Source organism: Mobula birostris, chromosome 12, assembly GCF_030028105.1.
Source record: "Mobula birostris isolate sMobBir1 chromosome 12, sMobBir1.hap1, whole genome shotgun sequence".
In the NCBI taxonomy this organism is placed as follows: domain Eukaryota; kingdom Metazoa; phylum Chordata; class Chondrichthyes; order Myliobatiformes; family Myliobatidae; genus Mobula; species Mobula birostris.
This window is the reverse complement of record NC_092381.1, coordinates 14,384,391-14,397,480: the sequence shown is the minus strand read 5'-3', so window position 1 is coordinate 14,397,480 and position 13,090 is coordinate 14,384,391. Positions and strand designations below refer to the sequence as shown.

At 46.2% G+C, this 13,090-nt stretch overlaps 1 protein-coding gene across 1 annotated transcript in view; it reads left to right on the top strand.

The window, feature by feature from the left end:
- Positions 1-9,280, top strand: part of ak5 (adenylate kinase 5) — a 70,806-nt gene extending 61,526 nt beyond the window's left edge. Inside the window, exons 11-12 of the mRNA XM_072274802.1 lie at positions 5,760-5,923; positions 9,068-9,280. Coding sequence (XP_072130903.1) covers positions 5,760-5,923; positions 9,068-9,280 — 377 coding nt within the window. The remainder of the gene's footprint in view (positions 1-5,759; positions 5,924-9,067) is intronic.
- Positions 9,281-13,090: the final 3,810 nt, after the last annotated feature.

Genomic DNA, 13,090 nt, shown 5'->3' with positions numbered 1-13,090 from the left:
TTTGGGCAGCGTCTTTACAAGATGGATGGGCCCAGCCATTATCAGTACTCTTCAGGGATCGTCTGCCCAGCATCAGTGGTCCTATAACCAGGGCTTGTGATCTGCACCAGCTGCTCATATGACCACCTGCTACCTGCACCCATGGCTTCACGTGACCCTGATTGGGGTCTAAGCAGATGCTACACCTTGCCCAAGGGTGACCTGCAGGCTAGCAGCGGGAAGGAGTGCCTTACATCTCCTTTGACAGAGACGTATCTCCACCCCGCCACCCAAATTTCTACCTGCGTCTTAAGTACACACATCCTCATAGACATATATAGGAAAGATTGAAGCCTCCTCTACATCTCTGAGACCTGACGTAGACTGGGGGACAACTTTGCTATATCTACAACAAAAGGTGGCCTTTCCTGGTTGTCACCCATTTCAATTTGACTTCCCAGTCCCACTCCGACATATCGGTCCATGACCTCCTTTATTACCACAATGAGGTTAAACTCGGGTTGGAGGAGCAACCCCTCAAATTCTGTGTGGGTAGCCTCCAAAATGACGTAAGCATTGATTTCTCCACCTCCCTTCTTTCTTTCCATTCCACAATTTTGTTCCTCTCTCACCCTTTCTCATCTCTCCACCTTCCCATCATCTCCCTCTGGTGTCCGCCCCACCTTCCCTTTCTTCCAAGGTCTACTCTCTTCTCCCATCAAATTCCTCCTCCTTCCCTTTATCTTTTCCACCTATCCCCCCCTCCCCTACCTTCTTACTTCATTCCCCCCCCCTCAACCACTCACCCACCTTTTCCCTCACCTGGTTTCACCTATCACCTGCCAACTTGTACTCCTTTCCCTCCCCCCACCTTCTTATTCTGGCTTCTGCCTCCTTTCCAGTCCTGATGCGGGGTCTCAGCCTGAAACATTAACTCTTTATTTCCCTCCATAGATTTTGCTTGACCTGCAGAGTTCCTCTGGGATTCTGCGTGTGTTATTCAAAATTGAGATCTGTTTACCCTCACTCCCATCCATCTAGGGCTAGTTGACGTATAAGCAATGGAGTCCTAAATTCAGAGGGAAATACAGCTTGGAAATAGGCCCCTGCCCTGTGTTAACAATCAAGAACCTATTTATAGTAACACCAGCCATTTTATACCTCCAGCAATCCCATCAATTTTTACCACTGTCATCCAGGGTCTGGGCAACATGGTTGCCAATTGTGAGCAGTTTTGGGCCTCTTATCTGAGAAAGGATGAGCTGGAATTGAAGAAGGTTCAGAGGAGGTGCACGAGAATGATCCCAGGAATGAAAGGGTTAACGTTTAAGACGTTTTTGGTGGCTGTAGGCCTGTACCCACTGGAGTTTGGAAGAATGAGGGGAGATTCTCGTTGAAACCTATCAAATATTGAAAAGCCTGGATAGAGTGGACATGAAGAGGATGTGGGGGAGTCTAGGACCAGAGGGCATAATCTCAGAATAAAAGGACATCCCTTTAGAATAGAGATAAGAAGGAATTTTTTTAGGCAGAGGATGGTGAATCTGGAATTCACTGCTACAGGTGGTTGTGGAGGGTAAGTCATTGGGTATGGTTAAAGCAGAGATTGCTAAGTCCTTCATTAGGATGGGTGGCAAAGGTTACAGGGAGAAGGCAGGAGAAAGGGGTTGAGAGGAAAAGAAAATCAGCCATGATGGAATGGTGGAGCAGACTCAATGGGCCGAATAGCCTAATTCTGATCCTATGTTGTAGTAAAAGTACTATAAATTACAATAATAGAATTCAGATTTAGCTATAAATAAAGGAATAGCAGAATGCAGAATATGGTGTGAGAGAATGGAGTGCAGGTAGACAATAAGTTACAAGGCCCATAATGAGGTAGATTGAACGTTTGAAGTTCAGTTTATAGTCATTCAACTGTACACATGTATAGGGTATAGGCATCCGTTAGTCTCATGAGACTATGGATTTGTGCCTTGGAATGTTTCCAGGGCGCAGGCCTGGGCAAGGTTGTATGGAAGACTGGCAGTTGCCCATGCTTCAAGTCTCCTCTCTCCATGCCACCGATGTTGTCCAAGGGAAGGGCATTAGAACCCATACAGCTTGGCACCAGTGTCGTCGCAGAGCAATGTGTGGTTAAGTGCCTTGCTCAAGGACACAATATGCTGCCTCAGCCAAGGCTCGAACTAGCAACCTTCAAATCACTAGACGAACGCCTTAACCACTTGGCCACGTGCCAACACACATGTGTACCACCAAACAAAACAACGTTCCTCTGGACCAAGGGTTCTCAACTTGGGGTCCACAGACACCTCACTTAATGCTATTGGTCCATGGCATGAAACAGGTTGGGAACCCCTGCTCCAGACCAAGGTGCACAACACAGTACATATAACTCACACACAACACAGAAAGCAATATTACCACAAATAAATTAACAAATAATGAGGTGCATATACAAGTTAAAAAGTAAACAGTATAAAGCTACTGATGTAACATTCATGGTGGCAAGGAGTTTAGTTGTCCTACAGTCCGAGTGGAAGAAGCGGTTTCCCATTCTAACAGTTCTTGTCTTATGCTGTGGTACCTCCTGCCTGGTGGTGGGATGGGGAGGGGGGCAAAGGGATTGATGGACACATGGGAGGGAATCACTGACAACACTAAGGGCCCTGCTTGCACAGCACTGCTGATAAATAACTCTGGTAGGTGGAAGAGAGACCCCGATGATCTCTCAGTCGTCCTCACAATCCTCAGTAGGGACGCAGTCAGATGTGTGGGTGGTGTGCCATTGAAGTGAGCTGACTCCTGGTTGAGGGTGAGGAATGAGATGCGGAACACTCAAGCGATAATATCTAGAGGGTCAAACCTGTTACACTAATTGTGGACCAGGCTTACTTCATCAAATCAGTAAGGCCATAAGGTATAGGAGCAGAATTAGGCCATTAGGCCCACTGAGGCTGCTCTGCCATTTGATCAAGACTGATCCAATTTTCCTCTCAGCCCCAATCTTTTTTTTTGGCGCATCCGTGCGTGCATGTGTGATGTTGGCGGGACAATGTCTTTTACATACCTTTACAAGGTGCGGAGTGAGAGAGAGACTGTGCGGCACGCCACTCCTCACACAGACATTTTGCAGTATTTTTCCCTTTATTTTATGAGGTCGAGTTGCGATCTCGACACTCAACCCGGCACGGATGGAAAGCGTACTCGGGAGTGGCCCAGTTTGGATTCGAACCCGGGAACCTCCGCTCCCAGGTCTGGCGCTGATGATATTGCACCAGCAGCCGGCCCCTCTCAGCCCCAATCTAACTGCCTTCTCCCCATTTCCCTTCATGCCCTGACCAATTAAGAATCTATCAACCTCTGCCTTAAATATACATAAAGACTTGGCCTCCACAGCTGCCTGTAGCAATGAATTCCACAGATTCGCCACTCTCTGGCTAAAGAAATTCCTCCTCATCTCCATTATAAAAGGATGCCCTTCTATTCTGAGGCTGTATCCTCTGGTCTCGGACTCTCCCGTCATAGGAAACATCCTCTCCACGTCCACTCTATCAAGGACTTTCTCATTTAATAGGTTTCAATGTCACCCTTCATTCTTCTGAATTCCAGTGATGCAGGCCCAGAGCCATCAAACACTCTTCATATGACAAGCCACTCAATCCTGGAATCATTTTTGTGAACCTCCTTTGAACCCTCTCCAGTTTCAGCACATCCTTTCTAACATAAGAGGCCCAAACCTGCTCACAATACTCCAACAACTCCAACAAGTCAGACCTCACCAGTGCTTTATAAAGTCTCAACATTACATCCTTTCTTTTATATTCTAGTCCTCTTGAAATGAATGCTAACACCATGTATGCCTTCCTTCCTTATCCTACACAAGGACTCCCACGTCCCTTGGCACCTCAGTTTTTTTGTATTTTCTCTCCATTTAGAAAATAATCAACTCTTTAATTTCCTCTATCAAAGTGCATGACCATACACTTCCCAATACAGTATTCCATCTGCCATTTCTTAGCTCATTCTCCTAATCTAAGTCTTCTGTAGCCTCTCTACTTCCTCTGAACTACTTGACCCTCCACCTATCTTCATATCATCTGCAAACTTTGCAACAAAACCATCAATTCTATCATCCAAATCATTGACACATAATGTAAAAAGAATCAATCCCAACACAAACCCCTGTGGAATCTGTGTATCGTTGGTTCGATTCTCACTCCAACCGCACTTATCTGATTAAAGAACATTGATATGAAACATCAACTTTGTCCTCTTCTGCACAGATGCTGCCTAATCTGTCAAGCATTCCAGCAGTTTGCTTTTATTTCGGATTCCTAGCTTTGGTGATATTTTGATTTAATTTTTGTTGGGCAACACAGCAGTGCAGAATTGAGAACAGCATGACCTAGGTGCCATCTTTTGATGAATCATTAGGCCAGGATCCCATCTGGATTTAATGGTCCTCAGGTCGCTGTTGCCCAAAAATCTTCGTCATGGTCTGAGATCAGTGAAGAGATTACCCAGCAATTCATCACGTTGTTATAGTTGATGAGTCATTAGACCAGGTTCCTAACTGGGCTTAACGATCCTTGGGTCGCTGGTGCTCACAAACATTGTCCATGGTCTGAGATCAGTGTAGAGATTATCCGCAATTCATCACGTTGCTCTTTTTGGGAACTTGCTATGCAGAATTTGTCTGCATTACAGAGTGGCTAACTTGTGTTGTAGGTTTTCTACGTTTCTACTTGGAAGGAGTTTTATCTGCTGTAAGATTCCTTAGAGAGTGGCATTGTAGCATAGCGGTTAATGTAACGCTTTACAGCACCGGCTGTAAGATCACGTTCGGCTCCCACTGCTCTCTGTAAGGAGTTTGAATGTTCTTTCTGTGACTGCATGGGTTCCTTCTGGTTTCCTCCCACATTCTAAAGACTTATGAGTTAGAGTAGCAAGGTGTGGGCATGCTATGTTAACGCTGGAAGCACGGCAACACTTGTGGGCTGATCCCTCCCCCCACCGGCACAGCCTCAAACATGTGAGTCATTGTTGTTCGTCCATCGTTGACGTCGAAGAGGACCTCGACACCATAATGATGGTGTCGAGACTAGCGCGTGACTTGGATTTAAGTGAGAGAGAGTTGCGCAGCGTCAGCCTCACTCTCTCTTCCCAATTCCCATCTGGATCCAGTGGCAAGACAGAGTCTAGACGGCTGGAGATGGGACTAGGCACAGTGGATGACCAGGACGTCTTCTGTGTCTTGTCCTGCTCTACACGTTCCACGACGCTTGCAGAGACCGCCTTCTTGACCGTTGGACCTTCCACTGGTCTCGTCCACTCAATCCGCCGGAGTCTGTCTTCACATGCTGGGATAGACAACTCCCTATCTCACCGAGGGTTTGAGACCCGTCGGCTACCCTCACCTGGTTTAGCTGGCTTGTCGAAGCCGTTGCCCGGGGTGTGGCCGCTGTCGCATGCAAACAGCTACGGGGAGCCACAGGTGAGAGCCGAGTGCCAGGTGGGGACCAAAGGTGGACTAACCGCCCTGAAAAGGACGCAACATGTTCCCCCACCAGAGGTGCTACCCCTCCCTGACACCCCATATACCCCATTGTAGGTCTTGATGTTTCAATGCACATATGACAAGTAAAACTAATCTTTACTCCTTTAGCATAAAGTATAAAGTATATCCCGAGTTTACAAAATACTTAGTACAAAAGTAAGTTTTCTTTTGTTGTTTCTTCTTGTTGGTACATCTCATGTGTTCTTGTCCTTGTGCCAAGGTGGTCCTGTATCTGGGAGACGAGTGCTGTGCAAGAGAGTAGCAGCAGAGTATGGCTTCACCTACCTGTCCATGGAAGACCTCATCCAGGATGTGATGGGCTTCGGGCCAGAGGGGAGCGAGGAGACTAAGGAAACTGAAATGTGTGAGCAGCTGGTGCCTCAGGTAAGTGCAACCTGATCCTCCTGGGTCAACACACCATAGAAACCCGGTCAATACCACCAGTCCTCTCTGATGCTCTCAGAGATGTTATTGAAGTTCTGAGGTTTATTGATTGGACTGTGTTCATTTTGGCCTCTTTAGGTTGCCAATTGGTGGTCTGGCGGTTTGGGTGATCTGTTAGTTTTTATGCAAGGGATGGATTAGGGAAGGTTTGGGATTTTCAAGTTTGTGTTTATTTTTCTTTTTGTGCAGTGAGGATTGATGACTTACCACTACTTCTATGTTTTTTCTGTATTTTATAGCTACCTGGAGAAAACAAATCTCAGAGTTGTATTCCTGCATACACACTTTGATAATAAAATGAATCTTTGAACATTTGAAAGCCAGACCTGAGGCCCTAACTTTGAGTAATGGATGAACATCTGCCGTTAAGTGACAATGTGATATTTCTTTTTGAACATTTTGCGCTGCATTCATGTTCTAACTTCAGTGATGCCTCGAAGCTGAGAAGGCTAAATGGAGTGTAAATTGTCTGTGAAAGTTGGATTGACTGAGTAGCAAATCATGGCAAATCTCTGCTTCAGGCTGTTCCAGTTTAAATGAGCTCAAGATGACACCACTGCATAACTCTAGAAACAGAATGTGAGACTACTGAACAGCGGCGCTCAGAGTGACCCAGGCATTCTCATGCAGAAAGTTGGCAGCAGATACGACAAATACCAAGTAATGGCAGATGTTCATCCATTATTCAAACTTAGGGCTTCAGGCAACACACATCAAAGTTGCTGGTGAATGCAGCAGGCCAGGCAGCATCTCTAGGAAGTGGTGCAGTCGACGTTTCAGGCCGAGACCCTTCGTCAGGACTAACTGAAGGAAGAGTGAGTAAGAGATTTGAAAGTTGGAGGGGGAGGGGGAGATCCAAAATGATAGGAGAAGACAGGAGGGGGAGGGATGGAGCCAAGAGCTGGACAGGTGATTGGCAAAGGGGATATGAGAGGATCATGGGACAGGAGGTCCGGGAAGAAAGACGATGGGGGGGGGGGATCCAGAGGATGGGCAAGGGGTATATTCAGAGGGACAGAGGGAGAAAAAAGAGATTGAGAGAAAGAATGTGTGTATAAAAATAAGTAACAGATGAGGTACGAGGGGGAGGTGGGGCATTAACGGAAGTTAGAGAAGTCGATGTTCATGCCATCTGGCTACCCAGACGGAATATAAGGTGTTGTTTCTCCAACCTGAGTGTGGCTTCACCTTTACAGTAGAGGAGGCCGCCTGGGTTTCAGATGTTCAAAGATTCATTTTATTATCAAAGTATGTATGCAGAATACAGTTCTGAGATCTGTCTTCTCCACATAGCCATACAAGCAAATAAAATGTTAGCCATCATTTTGTGAGGTGAGGACTAGAATAAGATTTAACGCTGAGGCTTTATAAGGCATTGGTCAGACTCCATTTGGTGCATTTGGAGTATTTTGAGCAGTTTTGGGCCCTTATCTAAGAAAGTTTGGTGGTGGGGTGGAAATACATAGTCATGGTCATACTTTATTGATCCCAGGGGAAATTGGTTTTTGTTACAGTTGCACCATAAATAATAAATAGTAATAAAACCATAAGTAGTTAAATAGTAATATGTAAATTATTTATGCAGGAAATAAGTCCAGGACCAGCCTATTGGCTCAGGGTGTCTGACCCTCCAAGGGAGGAGTTGTAAAGTTTGATGGCCACAGGCAGGAATGACTTCCTATGACGCTCTGTGTTGCATTCTCGGTGGAATGAGTCTCTGGCTGAATGTACTCCTGTGCCCAACCAGTCCATTATGTAGTGGATAGGAGACATTGTCCAAGATGGCATGCAACTTGGACAGCATCCTCTTTTCAGACACCACCGTCAGAGAGTCCAGTTCCATCCCCACAACATCACTGGCCTTACGAATGAGTTTGTTGATTCTGTTGGTGTCTGCTACCCTCAGCCTGCTGCCCCAGCACACAACAACAAACATGATTGTACTGGCCACCACAGACTCATAGAACGTCCTCAGCATCGTCCGGCAGATGTTAAAGGACCTCAGTCTCCTCAGGAAATAGAGACAGCTCTGACCCTTCTTGTACACAGCCTCAGTGTTCTTTGACCAGTCCAGTTTATTGCCAATTCGTATCCCCAGGTATTTGTAATCCTCCACCATGTCCACACTGACCCCCTGGATGGAAACAGGGGTCACCGGTACCTTAGCTCTCCTCAGGTCTACCACCAGCTCCTTAGTCTCTTTCACATTAAGCTGCAGATAATTCTGCTGACACCATGTGACAAAGTTTCCTACCGTAGCCCTGTACTCAGCCTCATCTCCCTTGCTGATGCATCCAACTATGGCAGAGTCATCAGAAAACTTCTGAAGATGACAAGACTCTGCAGTAGTTGAAGTCCGAGGTGTAAATGGTGAAGAGAAAGAGAGACAAGACAGTCCCTTGTGGAGCCCCAGTGCTGCTGATCACTCTGTCGGACACACAGTGTTGCAAGCACACGTACTGTGGTCTGCCAGTCAGGTAATCAAGAATCCATGATACCAGGGAAGCATCCACCTGCATCGCTGTCAGCTTCTCCCCCAGCAGAGCAGGGCAGATGGTGTTGAACGCACTGGAGAAGTCAAAAAACATGACCCTCACAGTGCTCGCTGGCTTGTCCAGGTGAGTGTAGACACGGTTCAGCAGGTAGACGATGGCATCCTCAACTCCTAGTTGGGGCTGGTAGGTGAACTGGAGGGGATCTAAGTGTGCCCTGACCATAGGCCAGAGCAGCTCCAAAACAAGTCTCTCCAGGGTCTTCATGATGTGGGAGGTCAATGCCACCGGTCTGTAGTCATTGAGGCCGCTGGGGCGCGGCGTCTTCGGCACAGGGACGAGGCAGGACGTCTTCCACAGTACAGGAACCCTCCGGAGCCTCAGGCTCAGGTTAAACACATGGCGAAGTACTCCATATAGCTGAGGGGCACAGGCTTTGAGCACCCTGGTACTGACACCATCCCGGCCTGCAGCCTTGCTTGGGTTGAGACGTTTCATCTCTACCAAAGGAGGGTAAGTTGCTCCTTCCCTCAGCCTGCAGGTCACACTTGGGCAAGGTGTAGACCTACTTAACCACCCTCTCCCCAATCAGGGTCACATGACGCCACGAGAGCAGGTGGAGGATGGCCGTATGAGCAGCTGGTGCAAAGCACAAGTCCTGGCTGTGCGATTACTCGCACCAGGCAGGCAGTCTCTGAAGAGTATTGATAACTGCCAGGGTCACTTGTCTTGTAAAGAGGAAGGCAATGGCACACCACTCCCGCAGAAAAATCATGAACGCCTACATCATATGACACAGCTTTAATGATGATGATGATGATCTAAGAAAAACGTGCTTCCATTGGAGAGGGTCCAGAGGATTTCACAAGATTATATTGGAGCTGAAAGGGTTAACATATGAGGAAATTTAACATTTGGTCACCAAATTACAGGAAGGATATAAATAAGGTTGAAAGAGTGCAGAGAAGGTTTACAGGGATGTTGCCGGGATTTGAGAAACTCAGTTACAGAGAAAGGTTGAATAGGTTAGGACTTTATTCCCTGGTGCGTAGAAGAATGAGGGGAGATTTGATAAAGGTATATAAAATTATGATGGCTATAGATAGAGTGAATGCAAGCAGGCTTTTTCCACTGAGGCAAGGGGAGAAAAAAAACCAGAGGACATGGGTTAAGGGTGAGGGGGGAAAAGTTTAAAGGGAACATTAGGGGAGGGCTTCTTCACACAGAGAGTGGTGGGAGTATGGAATGAGCTGCCAGATGAGGTGGTAAATGCCGGTTTTTTTTAACATTTAAGAATAAATTGGACAGATACATGGATGGGAGGTGTATGGAGGGATATGGTCCGTGTGCAGGTCAGTGGGACTAGGCAGAAAATGGTTTAGCACAGCCAAGAAGGGCCAAAAGGCCTGTTTCTGTGCTGTAGTTTCTATGGTTCTATGGAACATTTGATGGCTCCAGGCCTGTACTGACTAGAGTTTAGATGAATCGGGCAGAGTGGGGGGTGATCTCATTGAACATTGAAAGGTGTAGATAGAATGGACGTGGAGAGCATGTCTAGGACCAAAGGGCATAGAACTTTGAACTGTTTAAAGAGGTCATGAGCACAGTGGATGAAATCTATGGATTCTGTTCAATGTAACTTCTGGGCGATATCTATTAACATCATATCTCCTGGGTGGTGTTTTTTGAGCTCATATCTTCTGTGAGGTGTCTATTGACCTTGTCCTACAGGACAACAAAGACATCAAAACTTGGTCTTAACATTTCCAAAGGAGAGAGGGCATAAATCATACTCCTAAATCAAATGCCCAAGTGGACACTGGTTGAGAGTGAGGCCAGATTTGGCCACCTGTGACAAGACGTACATCATGAATTGGCAGCACTCTCAGAGTCAAATTCAAGAGAAGAACTGAAGGGGCAGTGCTAGGACATAGAATGTGGAACAATACAGCATAGAACAGGCCCTTTGGCCTAGCATGTTGTGGTGACCTATGTATATAAACCTACTCCATGATCAACCTAACCCTTCCCTCTTACACAGCCCATAAACCTCCATTTTTCTTACATCAACCTGCTGATCTAAAAGTCTATTAATTGTCCCTAAAGTATCTACCAACCCCAGCAGTGTATTCTGGGAAAACAACACTTTGTGTAGTTCTGATATCTTCCCTAGATTTTCCTCCACTCACCTTTAAAGGCCATCTCCTGGCATTGGCTACTGCTGTCCTGTGAAAAGGGTGCAGGCTGTCCACTCTCTCTACACCTCTCATAACCTTATGCACCTCTATTATGTCACCTCTCACCTTCCTTCACTTCTAAGAGAAAATCCTGAGCTTGGTCAAATGTTCCCCATAATACGTTCTCTCATCTAGGCAGCATCCCAGTAAATCTCTTCTGCTCTCTCTCAAAAGCTTCCACATCTGTCCTATAATGAGGCAACCAGAATGAAACATAATATTCCCAGTATGATCTAACAGGAATTTATAGAGCAGGGGTCCCCAACCTCTTTTGCACCGCGGACTGGTTTAATATTGACAATATTCTTGCAGACTGGCTGACCGGGGTGGGGTGGGGAGGGGGGTGTTCAAGTAGGGTTAAACTCACCTCAACATGTCTTTTACAGTTAGGGTTGCCAACTTTCTCACTCCCAAATAAGGGACAACAGTAGCAGTCAAATCCCGGGACACTTTACCCCAGGAAAGACTAACATGACCATGAAGCCTTGCGCGGGCACCTGTGTGCGCATGCGTGACTGCGCATGTGATGTGTGCATGCGCGTACCTGCTGATTTTTTTCCCACAAATTAGTTTTGCCTTCATCTTCCCTAGTATACTGTACATACATTATTTCTACTTTATATAGGCTGTGTACTTATCATAGCATTCCTGCTTTTACTATATGTTAGTGTTATTTTAGGTTTTATGTGTTATTTGGTATGATTTGGTAGGTTATTTTTTGGGTCTGGGAACGCTCAAAAATTTTTCTCATATAAACTAATGATAATTGCTTCTTGGCTTCACGCCATTTTGGCACGAAAGGTTTCATAGGAACGCTCTACCTTAGCGGGGGAAATACGGGACAAACCAATTTAGCCCAATATACGGGATGTCCTGGCAAATACGGGACAGTTGGCAACCCTATGTTCAAGTTCAACAGTGCGTGACAGGGAATGAGGAAAGGTGCAGCTGACTCATATCGTTTCCTCGCAGCCCGGTAGCCCATGCTTCGCAGCCCGGTAGCACATGCTTTGCGGCCCGGTGGTTGGGGGACCGCTGTTATAGAGCTACAACACTACCATGCAGCTTTTGAACTCAGTTCCCCAACTAACAAAGGCCAACACAGCATATGCCTTCTTATCAACCCTATCAACTTGCACCGCAACTTTGAGTGATCTATAGATCTGGACCCCAAGACTGCTCGGTCCCTCCATACTGCAAGGATCCTGCCACTAACCTTATACTCCATGATGGGAAGAGAAATCTTTTCACCAGCAGATAGTGAATTATTGTTTCAGTGATCATAAAAACTGATTCTTTTCCTTTATCTTTCTCTTGGTATGGAGATACTCAAAGACACCATCATCTCTGGTACGGACACCAAAGGGTTCATAATCAATGGCTACCCTTGGAGAGTGGAGCAGGCAGATGAGTTTGAGAGGAAGGTGAGTTGTTATCACTATCTCATTCTTACCAGAAGGGCTGGGTGGTGGGGACACTCAATGACAAGTTAAGAATCATAGAGGCATTTAGCATGGAACCAAACACTTCAGCCCAACTGGCCCATGCTGATCATGATTCACATCTAAGCTAGTCCCATTTGCCTGTGTTTGGCTCGTGTGCCACTAAACCTGAGCAATCCATGTACCTGTCCAAATACCACATGTACAGTATATCAAAACATCGAAACATACAGTGAAATGTGGCCTCTTGTGTCACTGCCCAAGGATGTGCTGGAGGCAGCCCAGAGGTGTCGCCGTGCTTCTGGTATACACACAACTCACTAACACTAAACCGTACACCTTTGGAATTTGGGAGGAATCTGCAGCACCTAGAGGAAACTCACAAGGAAGAAGTACCAATTCCTTACAGGACAACAGCAGGATTGAACCTGGCTCACTGGCACTGAAACCCTTGCAACAACCACCAAAATAAACCTTTTAAATGTTGTTAATGTAGTTGCCCCAACCACTTTTTCCATATATGGACAACTCTTTGGGCAAAAGGTGCCCCTCAGGTTCCTATTTAATTTCTCCCATCTCATCTTAAGCCTGTGCCCTCTAGTTCTTGATTCCTGTTGTGATTCTATTTATTTATTTATTGAGATGTAGCACAGAATAGGCCCTTTGAGCTGAGCTGCCCAGCAACACCTGACTTAATCCTAATCTAATCACAGGACAATTTACAATGACCAATTAACCGGTACATCTTTAGACTGTGGGAAGGAATCGGAGCACCCGGAGGAAACCCACACGGTTACTGGTCACTTTACACACCTCCACAAGGTCACCCCTCATTCTAATGTGCTCCAGTGAAAAACAAACCCAACTTGCTCAACGTCTCCATATTCTCAAGTCCTGGCAACATCATCCTAAACCTCTGCACTCTTTCCAGCTCAG